The sequence below is a fragment of the Vidua chalybeata genome, chromosome 26 (genome assembly GCF_026979565.1).
Source record: "Vidua chalybeata isolate OUT-0048 chromosome 26, bVidCha1 merged haplotype, whole genome shotgun sequence".
Taxonomy (NCBI): Eukaryota; Metazoa; Chordata; class Aves; order Passeriformes; family Viduidae; genus Vidua; species Vidua chalybeata.
In genome coordinates, this window is record NC_071555.1 from 4215592 (window position 1) to 4236314 (window position 20723).

Consider the following 20723-nt stretch of genomic DNA (forward strand, 5'->3'; position numbering starts at 1 on the left):
GCACAGGCTGGCATTGGGAGTGCTCAGTGTGCACCGAGTCACCCTCTGGGTGCTGAGTTTCTCTGCCTCTGCATCAGAATGGGGATTTCTGTGAACGGTTCAATGGCTAACTTGTACTCTCTTCACACACTTTTCCATTGTTTCTCAGTCAGCTCAGCACTGCATTGGAAGTACCAAGCAGTGAATGTGCTGCTGCAAGGACACAGGTTCCAGCTTCCCATCAGATGCCAGGCAAACCCTTTGTAACAGTATTGTGCCACTCTATCTATATCAGTTACTCAAAGTTCCATTAAAACTCATCCTGAACGTTTCCTATCATGGGACCTGCCATTTTCCATTTCCCACCACATCATTGACTTCTTCCTTCTGTCTCATCTTCATCTACCCTATTTCAGTTTAAAAGTGTTGCTCCTTGTCCAATCACTGCAGGCCTTGATATAATGTCTCTCTCCAACTTCCTTATCCGTCCCCTTTGCATACTGAAATGCTGCAATAAGGTCTCCTCAGAGCCTGCTCTTCTCCTGCCTGAAAAAACAAGTGCCTCAGCCTTTCTCCATGGTAGGGGCAATGCATCCGTGTGATCATTTTTGCAGCCCTTGTTTGGAGCTGCTCTAACAGGTCCATGCCTACTTTGAATTGGGGACTCCAGACTGGATTCAGGGTTCCAGGTGGGGTCTAAGGAGAGCTGACCTGCTGGCTGTATTTCTGTTTGTGCAGACCAAGACATGATTGAATTTCTGGACGTCAAGAACACATTGCTGGCTCATGTCCAATTTTTCTACCTCCATGATTTCTGGTTCCTTCTCTGCAGGGCTGGTCTAGACAATTTCTCTTCCAGTGCTAGCCCTGTTGTAGCTCCTGAGTTTCACATGGGACCATTCTCAAATCTGCCAAGATCCCTCTGAATTGAAATACTTTCCTCAAGCCTCAGCTTGGTGTCATTCACAAACTTGTTGAGCATCCACTCAGTCCCACTGTCTATGTTATTGATGAACATATTAACAAACATTGGTCCCTATATTGATCCCTGACGGACACCAGTCATCGCTAGTTTCCACTTGGACATTGAGCCCATGAGTATAAATCCTGGGATGCTCCCAAAATTCTCCTGAGACACTGTAACTTGCAGGTGAGGAAGGAAGCCGTGACTCCCCAACTGATCCCCCGGCCATCAGATCCAGCTTTGCCCAGACCTCCCTCTTGGCCTTGGTGCTCATTCTGCAGAAGGGGCATGTGGCCACTGCTGACATTTGTTGAGAAGCCTGGGTTGTGGAGGGCTCTGGAAGGGCAGAAGTCTCATGGAAGTGGATAGGAGGAGAGAGGAAGAGAAAGGAGAGAAGGTCAGGCACTTTATCTTGCTTGGCTGCCACCACTCTTCAGGGGCAGGCACAAACCAGGAAAAGCCCAGGGTATAACAGGAGATGGAACGGAGGACCGGTTGTTTTGATGTGATTATTAAGAAGTGCCTCTGCCCAAATTAAGGTACAGATGAGACCATATGCTAAAGTTAAATGGATGAAGGTTATTTAAAGGTAAATGTGAGGTAAAGATAAAGAAATAGCGATAGAGGACGGTGAGAGAGAGGAAGAGAGTGAGAGAGAGACAGTTTAAGTTGAAAGATATCACCGCCTCATGGATCCAGCAGAATCCTATTGGTTTTTCCTTCTGGTCTTCTCAGTGTTGGGGAACAACTTCCCCGAGTTGTTCTTCTCTGGTATCAGCTTTGTACAGTCCAAGTTCTAGGTATCCTCAGGGTGTAGATACAGTTCCCAGAGCTTGGGAAGGAATGTGTGTAAGCAGTTGCTTCCTTTTCCACAGCCTGCCACAGTGGGAATATTTGTCCAGGTGTGTTAACAAGGATGCTCCCCAGATCAGGCCTGGAATTATCACCTTTCAGATGCAAATCCCTCTCTCAAGTTCCCACTGCAGTGGCTTATCTTATCCTGTGGCTTTGACAGTGTTTAAGGCAATTGTGGTCTTTAAGTCTCTTACACCAGTCTGTACTGGCCTGACTGGGATGGAGGTCATTGTCTTCAGAGCAGCCAATATTGTTCTGTGCTTCAAATGTAGCTAAACTACAAATGTGGCTAAATGTTTAGCCACTAAGTGTGGCTAAACCAGTGCAAAGAACACACCGAAGCCTGACCTGTTGCTGCACAGGGCTGGCCCACCATCAAGACCATCTCTCTTTCTCACACTGCGTCACCCACAGTGGAGGCCAGGAGTGGGCAAGCAGCTGGAGCTGATACAACCAGGACAAATGACCTCAACTGACCAAAGGGCTGTTCCAGGTCATGTAAAATCATAGAATCACTTAGGTAGGACCAGACCTTTAAGATTAAGGGGTGCAACCATTAACCCAACTCTTCCAAGCTCAACATTTAACCATGTCCCCAAGTGTCACAAGTAGATGTCTTTTAAATCCCTCCAGGGATGGTGATAACACCACAACATTGGACACATATAATATCATGCTTAGCAATAAATCTGTGGACTGTCTTCCCAGAGAAGCCATTCTTCGGACACTGCCTGGGCATTGGTCTGCTGCTGCCACATGATTCCCTTGGAACCACTTGGTTTTCTCTTTTTTCTCCCATTCCTTCATAGAATATCCTGATCCTGACACCAGGGTATGTCACTCCCTTGCTTTTCCAATTCTCCCCCTTCCCCCTGGGTCAGCAGATCATGAGAAGAACTGCTCAGTGTTTACTGCTGCTCATAACACCACACAGGCTCACAGGAAGTGTTCGTCCTCTTTGCCCTGCTCCTTCCTTGTGTCTGCCCAGGGCTTCCTAGGAAAGTTTTTGGAGACATGGTGGCAGGAAAAGACATTGGGAATGAAGAGAGGCAGCAGGTGTGGGCTGAGTGACTCAAAGGGCTGTCCAGAAGCAGCTGAGGGAGGGCTGAACTGCTGCAGGACACAGCTGGGCACAGTGACACACATATCCCCAGAGCCCTGAAGGGCAGCTGACTTGGGACCAACCAGCCATGTCTCCCCACATCCCCCTCAGCCCCTGGCAAGCAGCAGCCCCAAAGCAGGGCCAGGGAAAGGGGCTTTGGCAGTCACCACATCAGAACAGGGGTGACTGCCCCCCCTGTGCCTGGGCACCCAGGGCTGTCAGCAGCATCCCTGGCTGTGCAAGAGGAGTGGAACCAGGAGCTGGGGGGGAGCGACGATGCTGCTCTGCTCAGCACTCGCCTGCTGCCATCCCCTGTGTTGGCACATGCTGTAATGTAAGAACCACCTGGACCAAGTGGAGTGAGTTTGGTGCAGGGTGGCAGGATGGTGAGGAGGTCGGAGCACCTGGCTTAGGCACAGGGATCGCTGGATGTGGAGAGGAGAATGCTTTGGTTGGACAGAAAATCATCCTTGGAGCAGACAGGGCCAGTGAAGAGGATTGGTTCATTCTACCAGATCCAGACATATCAAGAAGGATAGAAAGCAGCAATACCGTGATAAAGCAGATTGAACTCTCATGTCTTAAAAGGAACTCAAAGACCTTCTCCTAAATCTGATACACAAAACCATCCCTGAACAACACCTCCCTCCCTGAGAAACTTGGGAGACTGACAAGAGAGGAAATGATGACATAGATGCATGGACTGGGATGCAACAGAAATTTAATGAGTCAAAAGATGCGAACAAAGTCACTCTGAGTGGAGACCGCAGTGCAGAGAGCAGCAGGGTCAGCTCAGAACCTCCATCACACGGCCATGGCAGAGATCCCAGCTGGTGTCCATCTGCCAGATCCAGAGAGGGAGCAGGGCCAGCAGGTGCTCCCCAGGATGGCTGGGCGGGGATCACAGCCCCGGGGAGCACAAGGGAACAAGGGCACAGGAGGGAAAGGAGAGAGAGGCAGGGGACAGAGGCAGGGATGGGCTGTGCTTGCCAAGAGCCCAGGCTGGCCCCGTCCCTCTGCAAGGGCTGCTGGGGTTGCTCAGCCCCTCAGGAAGCAAGAAGCCGATGCTGCGTGCCCAGGGCGGTTCCATCCTGGGAGTCCCTGGGTTCCTTGCCCAGGGCCAGCGGCAGCAGCTTCAGCAGGGGAGGCACCTCGTGCCACAGAGGCCACTGCCCAAGCCAGAGAGGCCAAAGCCCCCGGAGCTGATGGGCACTCCCTGAGAGCTGAGGATGCTGCCAACAGCAGCCGAGGTGGAGGATCCCACCACGGTGTTCTGTGGGAAGGAGCTGAGGATGGGGCCGGGCAGGGTCACCACCACGGGCGAGGGTTCGATGACGACGGTGGAGTCCTGGCACTGCCTGACACAGGGCTCATTGCAGCTGTTGGCCAGAGGGGTGGGGCCGCAGGGCTGGCAGGGCCGGCACGGGCTGTAGCAGGACATGTCTTGGGGCTGCAGGTGCACCTGTGAGACAGGGCAGGGGAAAGCAGAACACCAGCAGTGGGTGAGGATCAGCCTGTGACCCCACCACGAGGGACCAAAGGCATCAACTGGAGACAAACCCAGGGGCTGTACAGAGAGACCCACAGGCTTCTCCTTTCCTCAGAGGATCCCCACCAAGAGCTACCCAAGGAAGATCCCTGTGTGGTCCATAGCTTTGGAAACAGCTCAGACAAGCCTCAGCCTTTGCCCTTGTTACACCTTCTGCCTCCTTCCCTCATCCATGGCAAGAATCCATTAAGGATAAAAAAGCAAGTACAGACAGAGAAATCCCATGTGAGGAAGAGAGGGATGTGAAAAAGCTTCAGACTCACCTTGTGCTCAAGGAGATGGAGGTGAGAGGAGTGGATGAGAGAGTGAGGTGAAGGTCCTGCTTTTATACTGTTCCCGCACCGCCCCAGGCCCACAGTCACTGCACAAGGACAGTAATTTTCCTACAGACTCATCTCAAAGGAAAACATTCTACCCAATGGCACAGATTGTGGTTGGGTTTTCATCTCTTTTGCCATTTCATTTCCCCATTTCTGACATTCCCACTAAGTCATGGAGGCTTCTACCATGTGGTGGGATGAGAAGTCCCACAAGGATTTCTTGTGCAGGAACACAATAGTATGGGCAGGAATCAAGGCTCAGGTTGACCCATGTGGAGTTCTGTACTTCCTTACTGCCTGAGGGTTGTGTTGACTCTTGGGACAGTGCCTTCTCTTCCCGCTCTCTGCAACCCAGGATGCATTTTGGCTGCACCCTTTGCACCCTGACCTGGAGGACACACAAAGTCGTGCCACACACTGTCAGTTCTGCGCACACCCTGAGCTGTGGCAGTGCTGCCAAGCGAGTCAGGCTGAGGGCAATGGCCTTTGGGCTGCCTGGAGCTGTGGTGTGTGGGCACAGCCCAGCGCTTGAAGATGGTTTTCCGGGCTTATGGCTGGAGCTGCCCTTGCTGGAAGGGAATTCAGCCCTGCCTGGGACAAAGCCTGCAGACATCATGCACTCCTGGCTTGACCTCACACCAAAATTAGAGCATGACTCGCCATGGGTCAGGAGAGTTTGGCTTTGGAGATTTGCCTACTGAAGGCATTCCCTTGCCCTCCTGGGACGCGGCCCAGCTGCCTCCATGTCTGCAGGGCAGGGAAGTGCAGCACTCCTTGGTGCAGTTTGAAATCTGGTTTTGCATCCAGGGCCTTTCTGAGCACACCTCCTCCCTGAGCACTGCCTGTTGGATTTTGTTGTGATTTTCTCTATCACCTCTCCAGATATCGAGACAAGTCTGACTGGCCTGTTATTCCCTGCTCCTCTTTGATGCCTCTCTTGAAGACAAGGCACTCAGTGGCTTTCTTCCAGTTCTCAGATGCATTCATTGGTCACTGTGACTTTCAAAAGGAATTGAGAAAGGCTTTGTACTGACTCCAGTGAACACATAACATTGATTCACACACACTCATTTCAGACCAGTGTGTTTGAATGTTCCCCCATTGGATTCTGTTCTGCTTGGGGAAATCTTTTCTGTTCCAGTTTTTCCAAGGAGTACCAGAACTTTAGTTCCTGATAGCAGTTCCTGATGATAAAGACCAAGGACATGAACCTTTGAGGATGTTCACCTTTCCTGTACCCCCTGCCCTCAGGGAAGCTGCCCTGTTGAATTCTGGGGCTGCCTTTATTGATGCCCTGTCTGGAGAAGACCTTTTTATTGCCCCTCCATGTGCTTTGCCTGATTCAGCTCCAGGTGGGCTTTGGCTTTCCTAACGCCTGGCAAACGTCCCCTCCAGAGCAAAGGGCATCAAGAGGAAGAGAGCTGAAACATTGGCACAGCCTGGCTGCCTGGACACGCTGCAGCTCATGACCCTTGCAGAGAGCATAGAGACAGGAAAAAAGAAAAAAGGAAGAGAAATGACCATTAAAAGTGGATTATTTGGGTGCCCTCTGACATGTGCAGTGTGAGGCTGGGACTCTTCCTGCAGGGGATACTGCAAAGAGTTGCTTTGACTGCCCTAAACCAACATTCCCTGCCTTCATCCTGCACTTGGGTCATGTGCCCTCACTGACATGGCTCTGCCTGGGATATCCTTTGCTTCTCATCACAGAACATGAAAGAATCCTGCATGCAGGGCAGGAATGTTGGAAATGAGGAAATGGAAAGGCAGCGTAGATGGAAACAAAACGTGAATCGCTGCCACTATGTGGGATAATTTCCTTTGAAGATGAGTCTGTTGAAAAATTGCCACCCTTGTGCAGGACTGTGGGCCTGGGGCAATGCAAGAGCTGTATAAAAGCAGGCTCTTCTCCCCACTCTCACATTCACTCCACTCACCTCCATCTCCTTGGAACAAGGTGAGTTTGAAGCTCATTCTCCATTTCCTCCTTCTTCTCTGGGATTTCTCTGCACACACCTGTGACTTTGTCCCATGTGAGATCGTGCAGATGCTTTTTGTGAGAGGAGGAAAGGAGTGGGAGGTGTGTGACTGCTGGGTCTTGGCAGAAGCATTGCCCCAGTTTTGGGCTGGTTGGGGACGTCCCTGTGCTTGAGCTCTTGGTGGGGTTTGTATGAGGGGAAGAGCCCATGTGCCTCCAGAAACAGCCTTCAGCTCTCGTTCCCAGCTCATGCCTTGGCTCCCTCATGCTGAGGTCACAGTTGGATCCTTACCTACAACTTGTGATTCACTTCCCTCTGCTCTCTGTGCCAGGTGCACCTGCAGCCCCAAGACATGTCCTGCTACAGCCCGTGCCGGCCCTGCCAGCCCTGCGGCCCCACCCCGCTGGCCAACAGCTGCAATGAGCCCTGTGTCAGGCAGTGCCAGGACTCCACCGTGTTCATCCAGCCCTCGCCCGTGGTGGTGACCCTGCCTGGCCCCATCCTCAGCTCCTTCCCACAGAACACCGCCGTGGGATCCTCCACCTCGGCTGCTGTTGGCAGCATCCTCAGCTCTCAGGGAGTGCCCATCAGCTCCGGGGGCTTTGGCCTCTCTGGCTTGGGCAGTGGCCTCTGTGGCACGAGGTGCCTCCCCTGCTGAAGCTGCTGCCGCTGGCCCTGGGCAAGGAACCCAGGGACTCCCAGGATGGAACCGCCCTGGGCACGCAGCATCGGCTTCTTGCTTCCTGAGGGGCTGAGCAACCCCAGCAGCCCTTGCAGAGGGACGGGGCCAGCCTGGGCTCTTGGCAAGCACAGCCCATCCCTGCCTCTGTCCCCTGCCTCTCTCTCCTTTCCCTCCTGTGCCCTTGTTCCCTTGTGCTCCCCGGGGCTGTGATCCCCGCCCAGCCATCCTGGGGAGCACCTGCTGGCCCTGCTCCCTCTCTGGATCTGGCAGATGGACACCAGCTGGGATCTCTGCCATGTCCATTGAACACAAACTCTCATCTGTCCCTGGTGCTTCCTGCACTGGATCCCTCTTTTGGATTGACCTGTTTTTCTCTTCTGATGCATTAAATTTCTGTTGCATCCCAGCCCATGCCTCTGTGTCATCCTTTCCCCTACAGGTATGATGTCAAGACGCCCAAGCAGAGCAGTGTTGACCTGGGTGGTTCAGGGAGGGTATTTCAGGGATGTTTGTGCAGTGATTGTTCACACAATGATTGTTAGCTCTCTGTGCAGGGTCCCTCCCTCTGTGGACACTCCAGGCACATACAGTCAGGAGGAAAGTTGTTCCTCTGGGAAGTTTGGTGTGCATGAGGCATATAGAGAGCTTTCATTATTCCCAGTAGGAAGGATGGAACATGTACTGAGACCTTTTCAGCCTTTGCAAAAGAGTAAAACTCCACTGCAGATCATGTGTGTAGGTAGACACAATGCTTTGACAGATTTAGTCCATCTTAGGTTTCTGGAAACAGTTTTTGACATAATTTTGCAGACAGGACTGGAACAGGCCAGCTTCTCTGTGCTTGAAAATGTCTTTTGTAGTATTTCCACTCAAGAGAAGCCTACACTCCTCTCCTGATGTAGAGTTTTGATTCTATAAACACATTATCTCTTGTACCTTAAGATTATTCTGCTCTTGCTGCTGTCAGAGAGCACTGGTAAGCCTTCAGTCACCTGCTGGAATTAAATTAGGCAAATTTCTGGCTACTGCCAGAAAAACATTGGCCTGTAACTCCTAACTAGAACAGTGGGAAACCTTGAAGTGTATCTTCTTCCCCTAAAGGAAATCAGGGCATTGAAGGTCAGTGCCTTTGCTCAAATGTGTGAGACTCCTCATTTGAAGTCAGTTCCAAAAGAGGGTGATTGCCCCGAGGAGAAGGCGGCTGTGAGTATGGATTGCCCAGGGAGGAGAAGAAACACCTGGAGGATAAGTCTGATGAGAAGAAGCTGAGGGAGCTGGGGGAGGGGGACTCAGCCTGGAGAAAAGGAGGCTCAGAGGGACCTTCTGACTCTCCACAACTCCCTGACAGGAGGGTGCAGCCAGGTGGGGCGCAGGCTCTGCTCCAAGAGAACAAGGGACAAAGTGAGTGAAAACAGCCTGAAGTTGTGCCAGGAGGGTTTACGTTAGCTATTTGGGAAAAAATTCTTCCCTGAAAGGGTGGTAAGACATTGGAACAAGCTGCCCATGGCAGTGCTGGAGTCACTATTCCTGGAAGTGTTCAAAAAACATGTAGATGTGGTACTTGGAGACCTTGGCACTGCTGAGGGAATAGCTGGACCTGATGATCTCAGAGAGATTTTCCAACCTTGACAATACTGTGATCTTATGAAGCAGAGGCAGAATGATGGGCCCAAGCCTTGGTTTCCCAAAGCAGAGTCTCAGGCATCAGAATTATAAAAGCAAATAATTTAATAGAGCAGTAGGTGAGCTCAAGCTGGTGCAAAGAAATCCCCAGGCAACAATATTCCTGTGACTTGAGCACCTGCCCCCGACCATGTGCTTGCACACACCCCTTAGTCCAAGTTTTGGTCTGGGGTCTTCTAACACCTTGCTGAGTTTTTTTTCTCCAAGTCAGTGCAGGGAGACATTCTGGGCTGACAGAGGTGCAGTCTCTGCTGAGGCTGCAGCTTCCTGATCTCCTGCTCTGGCTTCAGGCACACCAGGGGACTGAAACAGCCCCAGACACAGGATAAACACAACTGAGTATGCAAACCATCAGTGTGTTATTGCTGCAAATTGTGGAGTATGTTAAATTTTCTTAAGAAATTATGTTCTTTGATGTGTGATCTTTGTATACTTTCAAGACTAATCGACAAGAAGAGAGACTTAATCTGTGAAATAGAGAGCAGCCAGCAAACTGTAAATCACATCAAGGTGTTAGACAACTTGTTCCTGGAATTGCCTTGTTAAGGTTTAGGCTGGACATGCTTCATTGATCTCAGAGCTAGGGAGAAGTTAACAAAGCTTGTGAAGGAGGACAAACCATTATAGTAGACACCAGGAATGTAGAATTTACAGATGTCTTCAAGGACATCTGGCAGAACTCCCAAGATAAGGGAGAAACTAACAAAGTCAACTCAGCAATTGTGTTAAGATCAGCTCCAAGTGGGTAAAAGATAATTCCAGCAGGGGCGGATTGCGGCCATCAACACACAGACCACTGACCCAAGAAACCCCCTGACCCAGAAGAAGATAAAGACTGAGCATGTGGACTAACTAGCATGAGAAATGAGAGAATCATTAGCCAACAGAAGATAGAATACTAATTAATAAAAGTGCTATGTTACATGTAGCCAATGAACACTAATTCATTTGTTTGCTAAAATGTACAAATAGTAAAAAGTTTTAATATTTGGCATGCTTGATTTGTGGAACTCCACCAAGCACCCATGCTTGTGCAACTCTGACATAATCGATGTCTCCCTAGACTGTGTAATTATTAGATTTTTACACACCAAGGTAATCAATGCAATTTTTGTGAGCAACATTATCAGTGTTCTTCCCATACTAAAGTCAAAGCACAGCACTCTGCCAGCTACTGTGCAATTACAGACGGAATCAACTGCATTCCAGCCAAAACAAATTGTCTTATGTCTTCTTTTAACACACGTAATATCCATTCCTCATCTGCGAGAGCCAGTCACCACACTGCCCACACAGTTATGAGGCAGGGCTGAGGGAGACGGGTTTGTTTAGCCAGGAGAGGAGGCTCAGGGGCGACTTTGTCACACTCTGCACCTCCCTGAAAGGCTGTAGTGAGTTGGGACCGGTCTCTTGTGCTGTGCCTGCAGTGAGAGGACCGGGGAATGGCCTTGAGCTGAGACAGGGGAGATTCAGATTAGATCAGGATGCTCAGGCCTTGGAAGGAGCCACCACCCCTGGGGTGTTCAGGAGGTGTCAGGATCTGGTGCTGGGTGATGAGGTTTAGGGGTTTAGGGGTGATATAGGTAAAAATGATCAAGCTGAATTAATAAAAAAGATTTTTATTTCACAACCGAGATTCAGTAGTAGATAGCCACAATCAAAAAAACCGTGCCGAGCCCGGGGATCCGCGCTGGGTGAACACAGGTCCGACCTCTACAGCATCCGATCTATTCTGTTCACAGATGCTGTCTCTGTCCAGTCAGTTTTTATACGGTTTTTTTCCGCCTGGGGCAGAGGTTCTCCTATTCTTCTTGTTGCTTCACGTATTCCTTGGTCTCCTTTTCTCTGTGCTGGGCTGTACAAAAGCCACTTCTGGGAAGCGATGAATGCTGATGTTGGGTTAAGGGAACCTGGTATTGGGATGCATGTTCCTGACTATGCTCCTGACGACTCTGACTATCTCGATCTAGATATCTCCCGTGTATTCATCGCTGGGTGTCTCCGAGATGGTCCAGGAAAGGGCCCATTTCGCACAGAGCCATGCTTTTTCGTTTGTAAATGAGGTCTTTCTGCTTGCTGCCAGCTGTGGTTTCGCAGCCTTTCCTCGGCTGCGGCTTGTGGCTTAAAACTTTTAAGGATTTTTTGCCCAGGCATCATTTATTACATACATGTATTTTTGATAAGCACGAATTATTCCATAATATATATTACAGGGGTCACAGTGGGAGGACAGTTGGACTGGATGGCCTCGATTATATCAAAGGTCTCTTCCAACCTTGACAATTGTGATTCACTGTCCGGGGTCAGTTCATAACCAGCGCCTAAGGCTGCAGCAGTCCCAGTCAAAAACATCAGGATGAGTTTAAGCCTATCTCCCTTTATCTACATGGGTTTATTCCGGCTGAACATTCCCCAACACCTCAGGGCGGTTTCAGGGTCCCGGCCCGGCCGCCCTCGATGGCGCCGCGCGCACGGCGTTGCCCCGGCAACCGCGGCCGGGCGGGAAGGGCGAGACCGGCCCGGCGCCACAGCCAACCCCGAGGCGGCGGCGGGCTCGGACCCACAGCCGAGTCCAACCCGCCCTCACAGCCAACCCCGAGGCGGCGGCGGGCTCGGACCCACAGCCGAGTCCAACCCGCCCTCACAGCCAACCCCGAGGCGGCGGCGGGCTCGGACCCACAGCCACCCCCGCACCGCCCCCACAGCCAACCCCGAGGCGGCGGCGGGCTCGGACCCACAGCCGAGTCCAACCCGCCCTCACAGCCAACCCGAGGCGGCGGCGGGCTCGGACCCACAGCCACCCCCGCAGCCGGCCTCGAGGCGGACTCGGCCCCACAGCCGACCCCGCACTCCACCCCGGAGCAGGCGCAGCCCCAGAGCGGACCCCGGCCGGCCCCGCCATGGAGCTCGAGGAGGACTTGGGTGAGGCTTGAGGTTTGGTTGGGGTGGGACGGGAAAGCGCTCGTCGGTGCGGGCATGGCGGGGACCACACCCGCGCCACTGGGGTCTGTCCCCTCTCGGCCCGGGTCTGTCCCCATGCCCAGTGCCCGAGCCAGCCCTCCTCTCGGTGATTGCAGCCCAGTTCGCCGCAGCAGCTGCAGCTGGTGCGGGTGAGGTCCAGCCTGTAGGATTTCACTGAATAAAACGACTTTGTTCGGTTCGAGCGTGCCTTCCAGCCGTGTCTCCCGGCTCAGCCGCTCCAGGAGGTTTTGGGATCCGTTTCAATGCAGTGTGGACAGGGACAGGTACAAGGATCTCCCTGCACGTGGCATTGTTGTGGTGCCTTTGGTGGTTTCAGCCGTGTATAAATTACAACTGCTGGGCTGCCTGAGCTGCTCCTGTGCTGCTGGGGGCTCTGCTCTCCTCTGCTGCTCGTCTCTGTCCCCTTTCCCTTCACTGGAACCACACTTGGTCTTGTGTGGCGCCAGTTCAGAGAGAGAAGCTATTGGAAAAATCTCTGCCAAATACTTTTTAGTCTTGTGAATTCCTTAAACAGACAGTGCTTAATCCTGTATTTACATATATCAGTGATTAATATGCACTACTGGGTATCTTAGCCGTGAGAATAAAGACTGTGTACCTGATAAAGGGTGTATCTTGGCCAGACCCCATAGTTAGAATGCATTCAATGAGAAAAAACCCTCCTCAGAAGGGAGGAGAGGATGTTTGGAGGAGCATCTCCCACGCAGCCGGTGCCAAAAAAAGAGTAATGCTGCTTTCTAATACTGAAATTACAGTGTTAGAGTGTTTCATTTTTCACAGCGTTTTCGGTGACAAATCCACTTGTGATTGCTCTTCTAGAGGCAGCTGAGCCAATGCAAAGCCAGGTGCTCTAATTTCCCCGAGTGGGCTGTTGAGGTGAGAGATGCTCAGAGGCAGCAGCACTGCACAGCCCAGATGGAGACAAGGATCCTGTCTGTCCCTTCTCTTTCCAAGTGCCTCTTAGCCTGAATTCTGTTCGTTGGGACTTCTGGAACAGCATTTTAACAGCTGCCAGCCTGAGGTCTGATGGAGCCATGTGTGTGAGAGAGGAGGACAGAGGCAGCAGCCAGTGCCTAGAGCTGGGTTAGCTCCTGCATAATCAAATCCTAAATGTGCTGAAAGCCCCTGCAGCAAGAGTGGCAGAGCAGAAAGGATGGGAGCAGCCCAAGCTCCTTGGTGTGTACCCCACAAACAGACCCACAGGCAGTAGAGGGGCCTTGTGTCTCCTCCTGGCTGCTTCTCTTCCTCACTCAGAATATGCATCTTTATTAATATTTATATTGTAATATATTTTATAGACAATTATGTATGCATGGATTCACACTGCTTCATGTTCAGTATGTTTGTTCCTCAGTGTTTTTGCTGCTTTAGTAACACCTCAGCTCCTAAATAATTACATGATTAAAACCTTCATTCAGAGTCTCATGTACCATGTTAGGCACACTGCTGCCTCCAGAATGTAACTCAGTTCCCTCACATTCTGCCTCCAGCAAAACAAGCTGTTGATGGAAAAAAGATTTGGTTCAGCTGCTGAAGGCGCTGGTGGGTGTGACATGATCCCACTGATCCTCCTCCAGGAGAGCTGGGAAGTGCTGCTGGCTTTCCCTTGGAGTAAGGGTGGTTGGCTCTCTAATAAGGTAACCTGAAGAGTTATTACGCTCAGTGGTGCTGACTCTCCTCTGTTTTAACTAATGTCCCAGTTATGAGAACTTCAGGTTTAATTAATTTGGTTATGCAAAGCAGGTGCCTGCCTTAATGAATGGTTTCAAACTAAGAGCAACTGGTTTAACTCCCTCAGACCACAGCCCTGATGTGGTGGTGTGGGGTTTTCCCCAGTGCACTGTGTGAGTGATTCTCATCTTCCTAACCAGATGCTCTTCCCTGTTCTCCTATTCCACCAGATATGTTGGATCCAGAGAGGTTAATCCAGTGCCCCTTGGTTAAAAACCACTGGATCAGAGCACGGCGGTTTCCCTATCACCTGGTGAAGTGTAAGGAGGTGAGTTGGACAGGCAGTGACTGAGTGACTCTGTGCTTGCAAATACCCCCTGTGTTCCTGCCTTTCCTGACAAGTAGCTCTGTTTAACTTTTATTTCATGTAACTTCAGAATTTGTTTAGTGATAGCTCCAGGCACACAGGAATTCACCCATTCAGTCTGGCTCTGTTGGCAGGAGACACAGAGATCCCTCGTGGTTAGTTCAGGGAGGAGTCTCTGGTCTCTTCACAGGGAGGTCATATTCATTTTTCCACTTTCTAGATGAGGTGAGATAGTGATCATCAAGCAGATAAAGCCAGTGTATAAGTAATTAGCAAAGAGCTTGGGGATTGTCACTGGTCCATCTGAAGATGCCACAGTGTGTTATTTGCAGTGGCAAGGGTCTGGGTGGAGATTGTCCCTCTTGCTTGGGACAAGTTTGTTGAGTTTCCTTTGCACCCCTTATGCATAAAATCCAATTAACGCTTCCACCTGGCTCAGTCTCCCATTGCTCTGTGCAGAACAGAGCCCTGACCCAAACGGGGATGCTGCAGGCAGAGCAAGTTGGATCTTCTTGGCTGGAACTCTTTAAGAATCATGCAATCACAGGATGGTTTGGGTGGGAAGGGACCCCACAGCTCATCCAGTGCCACCCCTGCCATGGGCAGGGACACCTTCCGCTGCCCCAGGTTGCTCCAAGCCCTGTCCAGCCTGGCCTTTGACACTTCCAGAGATCCCAGGGGTAGCCACAGCTGCTCTGGGTAACATGTGCCAGGGCCTCCCCACCTCACAGGGAGGAATTCCTTACCAGTATCCCATCTAACCCTGCCCTCTGGCAGTGGGAAGCCACTCGCTCATGCCAGGTGACAGCAGCGATGGACACCTATGGACATGGCAGCCCTGGCTGTACCAGGCAGGGAGTGCCAAGGGCTTTGGATGTGCTGAAGCCAGGGATCAGCAGTGGTGGAGGAGGAACTGCCTGGAGCAGCCTTGGGTGTGAGTCTAATCCCTGACCAGCAGAGCCAGGCAAGCACTGGTCCAGTGGCAGAGCTGGGGTTTTCCCAGTAATGCTCTGTCACTTGCAGGAGATAATTTACTCCTGCAATTTACTTACATAATTTATTTATAAATAAAATAATTTACTTATATAATTTATAGTGACAGCTGAGCTCTGCCACTAGAACTGGTGCCTGCCATAATGGAAATCCAGGTGGAATGCTCCCAGTTCTCTGGCTCTTCTAAAAGGCTTATGGAATTTCTCTGCCTGTATGCCCACTTAGTTAAAATACATCTGAAGGGTTTAGATTTGCCTGATGTTGTGGTATTCACATTCTCTGAACAGAGAGAAACATGATTCTCTCTCCCAGGATTTTTCCTGGGAAGTTGTGAGACGCAGTGAGAAAGCTCAGAGAAAGAAGAAAACAATTCTTATATCTATTTGCTGCGCCTCTTGTTTGGCACATGTGGAATGTGTTATGGAGATTGTTTACTGAAAGTGATTTGTTAATTGGACACCGGTGATGGTTGTTTGGATTGATTGGCCACTTGGGTCAAAGCTGTGTCGTGACTGTCTCCAGACAGTCACAGATTTTTCTTTAGTATCTTTTTAGTATAATATAATTCTAGTATAATAAGTATTAATGTAATATTAATTAGCTTAATAAAAGCAATTTATTCAGCCTTCTGCAGCATGGAGTAGAGTGTGTCATTCCCCGCGCAGGGGGGTCACACTGCTTTGATATGATGTCTCTCCCCTCCTGGTTTTAAAATGGTTTCATTTCTGCTTTAAGCCATGCAGTCATATCACCAGCACTGCAGGCAACTCTAGGGAGTTTGCTGAGAGTCTTTTCCACTTCAGTCAGGATGGCTCAGTTTCTGTGAATTGTGTTTGGAGGAAAAGTCATGTTCATTTCCCCTTTTGTATTTAGTAAGTGTCTAACCAATACATTGCAATTTCTTGTTTATTTTTGTATTTTTCAAAGCAACACCACAAATATACCAGTCTTTTTTTCCTACTTATCAACAAGAGATAAGTGAATATGAGAGATGTGGCACATAATTTTGGTTTTCCCATGTCCAGAGCAACCCTGAAATTGCAAAGAAATTGGCCACATGCCCCTTCAATGCTCGTCACCTGGTTCCTCAGGCTGACCTCAGCGACCACATCATGAAGTGCAATGACAAAGCCTTCGTGGAGCAAGATGTGGGTAAGAGACCCCCTGTGCTCCTAGGGAACTGAGGTGTCCTCGTGGAATAACCCAAAAGTGGGAGGCAAATGGTTGTCTATAGTTGTGTGTGACACAGCAGCTTTGGGGAAACTTGATCTCATTTGCTTGGCTTCATTGGGCAGTTTCTTGAGAACATGGCAGATGCTCTGGGTAGGCCTTGCATGTATTTTGTTACCAGGCTTGTTGAATGGAAAGGTTTTACCCAAAATAGTACAGCAAGTGCCTCTGGAAGGAGGAGTGGGATGCATTTATGGCCACAAGGATGGGCTGCTCCTCTTGCAGCACTGATCTCCATTTAACTCTTGCACACCACAGGGCACACAGTTTTCTGTCTTCTGTAGAGGTGCACAGGCAGTGATGCCTGCATCCATGTCAGCAGGTTTCCTCTTCACTCCAGAATTCCTGCTCAGGTTCCAGAGAGCAGAGTCTTTTCCTTTTCATTGAAAAAGGCAAATTTGAAGTTGCTGCATTTCAGCTGTCCCCAACCTGTTTGCTTTGGGTGGGGCTTCCTCTAAAGCCCAGAGGTGTTTTGCAGCTTGAGCCAAAGTGTTTAATGGATTTAAGGACTGCTGGTCACTGTGTTTTCTGTCTTCCTGAAGTGAGCCGGTCCTGTGAGTCCCCACAGGAGCAGCTGAATAATGGGAGCACATGGCAGGCACCTCCATGTGCTGAAGACTGGGAAACAGGTGAGGAACTTGTCCATCTGCTGCCTTCTTCCTGGCCATGTCTTCCAGATCCTCTGGGGACAGTGTGAGGACAGGAGTGCTGTTTGCTCAGGGCTGCCTTGTAGGACACTTTGCTTATGCTCCTTCATATGAACATGGATCTCTCCACCCAGCAGGCTTGGCTTGCTATAGAGAGCAATCCAAAATGCCTGCCAGAACGAGCATGGGAAAAGATTTCCAAGCATCCCTTCCTCCCATACTTTTGTACCTTATGTGTGGTGATAGCAATGGAAACATGTTCCTCAGTGAAGCAGACACATTCCTCATAGGTCAACTTTTCCTCTCTCTTGAACATGGAAAAATATGAGAGAGATATTTCTGATCACAGAATCCCTGAATGGTTTGGCTTGGATGGCACCTTAAAGTTCATCTCATTCCATGGGCCAGGACACATTCCACTATCCCAGGCTGCTCCAAGTCCCATGCAACCTGGCCTTGGACACTTCCAGGGGTCCAGAGGCAGTCACAGCTGCTCTGGGCACCCTGTGCCAGAGCCTCACCACCCTCACAGAGAACAATTCCTTCCCAGTATCCCATCCAACCCTGCCCTCTGGCAGTGGGAAGTCATTTAAGGCACTGATCTGATGGTGGTTTCTGGGGTTTCTTAGTTTTGGGTCACAACATCTGCTTTCTTTCACAGACTTGCTAGAGGGATCTGAGTCTACTTTTGTGTGGGGTGTGATCAACTCTGCCATGAAAAGGTAGGGAATGCAAGTTTGATTCTTTACATCAGTGTTTATTTATACAAATATTGCAGCCATCTCCCAGCCTCACCTCAGTGGCTGGACAGGAGCTGTCTTTGCTGCTGTACAACCCTGGGAGGAGAGATACTGTTGGTTCAGTGTGTCCTGCTTCCTCACATGGCCTGGACCAGAGCAGGAAACCCTCAGGAGCACTGATACTGCTCTTGTGTGCCTGTGGCCTGTGTTCAGGGATGTCTGATGGCTGTCTGGGCAATGTGCAGAGAGAATAGTGGTCCCCTTGAGTCCTTGGGAGATCTCTTGTGAGCTCCTGCCTCCTGGGGCCTGGCAGATGTGCTGAAGTTGGGCCCTGTGTCAGCAGAACCCTCCCTGGTGCCCTTTCCAAAGGGTGGTCAGAGTTTGGGGCAGGGGGAGCAAGGAGCTCAGTGCCCAGCTGTGAACAGGAAGGGGCTGCCCTGGCTGGCTAGGGGATGTGGTGAAACCACCAGAGCTGCCCAAGGTGTTTTAAGGCTTATTTAACAGGTTCATTTACAGTCCAGCAATAATCCTGCCCCTGGCAGCTCTGAGTTCTGTGTGAGCTCTTCCATAGGGGCTGACAGCAGCACTGCCTGGTTCCACCTTTCAGGCTCTTTACAAGACCTTTGAGTGTTCAGAGCACATCCAGCTCTCCTCAGCACCACCAGCATGGTGGCACAGCACCATCCCCCAGGGCCTTGCTGCAGTAAAATGCATAAATGTGAGCCAGTGCATTTGCCAGAATAACCAAAGTCACTTAATTCCAGCACCATCAGGGACCAGAACAACTCCTTGCCCTCACGGATGCGGCCCCCTGAGACTCTCCCGTACACCCTGCCTGCAGGCCTGTGAGTACTGAGCATGGGGCTGAGGCACCCAGGCCAGAGCTGGGGACAGCTCCTGAAATCTCTGGCTGTAGCAGCACTTCGTGGCTCCCACTGCATGGACAGGAGGGGTTGTATGGAACAGCTGCTTCTTGAGAGCAGCTTCTGAGGGAATCTGCTGCTGGGATCGTCTTCTGTGTCCTTCCTTTGAGGCATCCTCTCTGTTCTTTCCTTGCTCCATTCCTGTGGCCCAGGTTAGGCAGAGCTGCTTCCTGGCCACTTCCTGTCTCTCTAAACACACCATTCCACAGCATCCCCATTATCCCCTTTCACCCCCCACCCTGCCCCTGACTTAAACCAAATGGTTCCTTTGCTTTGTGCTCTGTTCACTGTCAGGCCCAGCTAAGTCAGAGCTGAGGTGAAAGACAGTCCTTAAACCAGCACCACTGGGAGAAGAAGCTATCAAATTCCATCTGGGGGAGGGAGAGAAGGAGCTCCCCATGGGGAAGCGTCTAATGCTGAAATCAAAGATTTTTATTTGCCTTTAGCAGCATAGCAACAGCTTAAAGATCCTTTGAGGAATGATTGTCCTGGTTCCCATTAGGAGCAACTGAAGCTGGTGCTCTCGGGGCACTGCGGACACAGCTCCTGCACAGCCAAGGACTGCAATTGCCACAGTGTTGGGCTGAGTCTGGCAAACCAAACTGAAATGCCAGTTGTAGACAAGCCTTGCTGCCAAGGGGACAAGTGCTGCCTCTGCACAGGCCACTGTCCCTTGGGGGAGCGGGGGAAGTTGTTGTATCTTTGCCCATCTCATGCAAAAATTTTACCTTGTCCTTTCCAGAGTTCGGAATATTAGTTCCTCCCCTTGGAACTTAGTTTTGCCCCAGCAGTAAGTGTCTCCCTGGTTTGGATGGGAGAGCTCCTGCAGAAGACAGGCATGCTCTGGACCTGATGGCAGGACTCTACACCTGGCTTTTATTGCATGATGTGTTTCTTGTAATGTTTGAATATGTGGAACTGTCCTTGGTTACCAAATGTTTCCCCCAACCACTTGTTTTAAAAGTTACCCTCACCTTTACTTGGTGAATTTTGTTACTGTTCTTGAAAAAATAGACTGATAAATGTACACAGAAACCTTCCCATCCCAGCCCTGGTGGCTCCCTGTGAACAGGAAAAACATCATAATTGCCAAGTCTCTGGTTTTTGTAACAGGCAAACTTAGAAGTATTTTACTGTGTGTGCACTTTTTGTTTTTATTTTGTTGGAGTCTGAGTTTGTCCACTCGGGGTATGGCAAATGTTCAGGTTGAGTTTTAAATCGTGTTGTCATTTGCAGAGACTGCTTTGAGAGCATCCTGACCTTAACTTTTGCACCTTCACACCTTAAGCCTTACCTTTGTCACCTTAGGCCTTACTTTGTCTCCTGTGTGTGAGGGACTTCTCCAGGCAGACCTTAACAGAGAATCCTCTGCAAGTTCCTTGCATCACACACAACTCCAAACAGGGGAAGTTTCAGGAGGACACTGAGGTGTTTTTCCAGTTTCCATTAGAGTTTTGCAGTTTTCTAATGCTTGAAACATGTTTAAGAGCTCTTGGGTACCTGTTCTGTATTAGGGGAGGAAGGGAGTAGGAATGGTTTAAATCAATAAAAATACATGTTTAGGACTGAAAATGTTCAGATCAAGCAGTACATTTCTAAACATGCAAAGTACAAAATGGGATCTAAAGATACAACTATAAAGAATTAAGAAGCCAGACATAGTGTTTGTCTAGAAAGAGATTAATTCCTTCTTATTTTCCCCTAAAGACTGGATTTCCACCATCTGTATATTAACACTAGAAAATAACTACATGTTGACTGGAATGTGCAAAATTAGGATTCTTTTAAAGTTCTGTCAATTTATGTCAAGGTTCTTGTTGGCAATTTAGAATAAAAATGTTTTAAATGCCTTGACACAATGCTTTTCTTTAGAGCCAATAAGTGCTGACATGGGAACCTTTCCTTTTCACCTTCATTTCTTTTTTGTCACTTGGAATGAAAGTGGTGACAAACACCAGCTGTGATTGTTTCTGCTTTGACAGCAGTAGCTCATTTGTAGATTTGTGGGCCAGAGCACTAGAGTTTTACAGGTAAATGCCATAATTGGCAGTGGGTGA

General features: G+C 50.0%; 3 protein-coding genes across 4 annotated transcripts; 2 read left to right on the top strand and 1 right to left on the bottom strand.

The window, feature by feature from the left end:
- Nucleotides 1-3966: 3966 nt before the first annotated feature.
- Nucleotides 3967-7102, bottom strand: LOC128800318 (feather keratin 1-like). Its single transcript, XM_053965434.1, has 3 exons — nt 7078-7102; nt 4713-4750; nt 3967-4362 (listed from the first exon to the last, which is right to left on the bottom strand). Exons 1-3 carry the CDS (start codon nt 7100-7102, stop codon nt 4036-4038), a joined length of 390 nt encoding a protein of 129 aa, XP_053821409.1. The 3' UTR covers nt 3967-4035.
- LOC128800313 (feather keratin 1-like) lies at nt 6649-7475 on the top strand. Its single transcript, XM_053965428.1, has 2 exons — nt 6649-6726; nt 7080-7475. The coding sequence occupies exons 1-2, from the start codon at nt 6649-6651 to the stop codon at nt 7404-7406; spliced, it is 405 nt and encodes a 134-aa protein (XP_053821403.1). The 3' UTR covers nt 7407-7475.
- A 3274-nt stretch (nt 7476-10749) lies between these two features.
- Nucleotides 10750-19794, top strand: LOC128800298 (gametocyte-specific factor 1-like). Of its 2 annotated transcripts, none has more exons than XM_053965423.1 (7): nt 10750-12035; nt 13997-14094; nt 16152-16278; nt 16899-16985; nt 17665-17725; nt 18508-18588; nt 19113-19794. In XM_053965423.1, the coding sequence occupies exons 1-7, from the start codon at nt 12014-12016 to the stop codon at nt 19129-19131; spliced, it is 495 nt and encodes a 164-aa protein (XP_053821398.1). In that variant the 5' UTR covers nt 10750-12013; the 3' UTR covers nt 19132-19794. The 2 variants fall into 2 exon arrangements, with proteins under 2 accessions (XP_053821398.1, XP_053821397.1); XM_053965422.1 differs by having other exon boundaries at nt 19409-19794.
- The last annotated feature ends 929 nt before the right edge of the window (nt 19795-20723 follow it).

Bases quoted from the DNA above. Each gene is read 5' to 3' on its own strand.
- LOC128800313 (XM_053965428.1), top strand. From the start codon at position 6,649: ATGCAAGAGCTGTATAAAAGCAGGCTCTTCTCCCCACTCTCACATTCA. The intron at 6,727-7,079 runs GTGAGTTTGAAG...TCTCTGTGCCAG, and splicing joins CTCCATCTCCTTGGAACAAG to GTGCACCTGCAGCCCCAAGA.
- LOC128800298 (XM_053965422.1), top strand. From the start codon at position 12,014: ATGGAGCTCGAGGAGGACTTGG. The intron at 12,036-13,996 runs GTGAGGCTTGAG...CTATTCCACCAG, and splicing joins GGAGCTCGAGGAGGACTTGG to ATATGTTGGATCCAGAGAGG. The intron at 14,095-16,151 runs GTGAGTTGGACA...TCCCATGTCCAG, and splicing joins ACCTGGTGAAGTGTAAGGAG to AGCAACCCTGAAATTGCAAA.
- LOC128800318 (XM_053965434.1), bottom strand. From the start codon at position 7,102: ATGTCTTGGGGCTGCAGGTGCACCT. The intron at 4,751-7,077 runs GGCACAGAGAGC...CACCTCACTCTC, and splicing joins TTGGGGCTGCAGGTGCACCT to TCATCCACTCCTCTCACCTC. The intron at 4,363-4,712 runs GTGAGTCTGAAG...CCTGTCTCACAG, and splicing joins TCCATCTCCTTGAGCACAAG to GTGCACCTGCAGCCCCAAGA.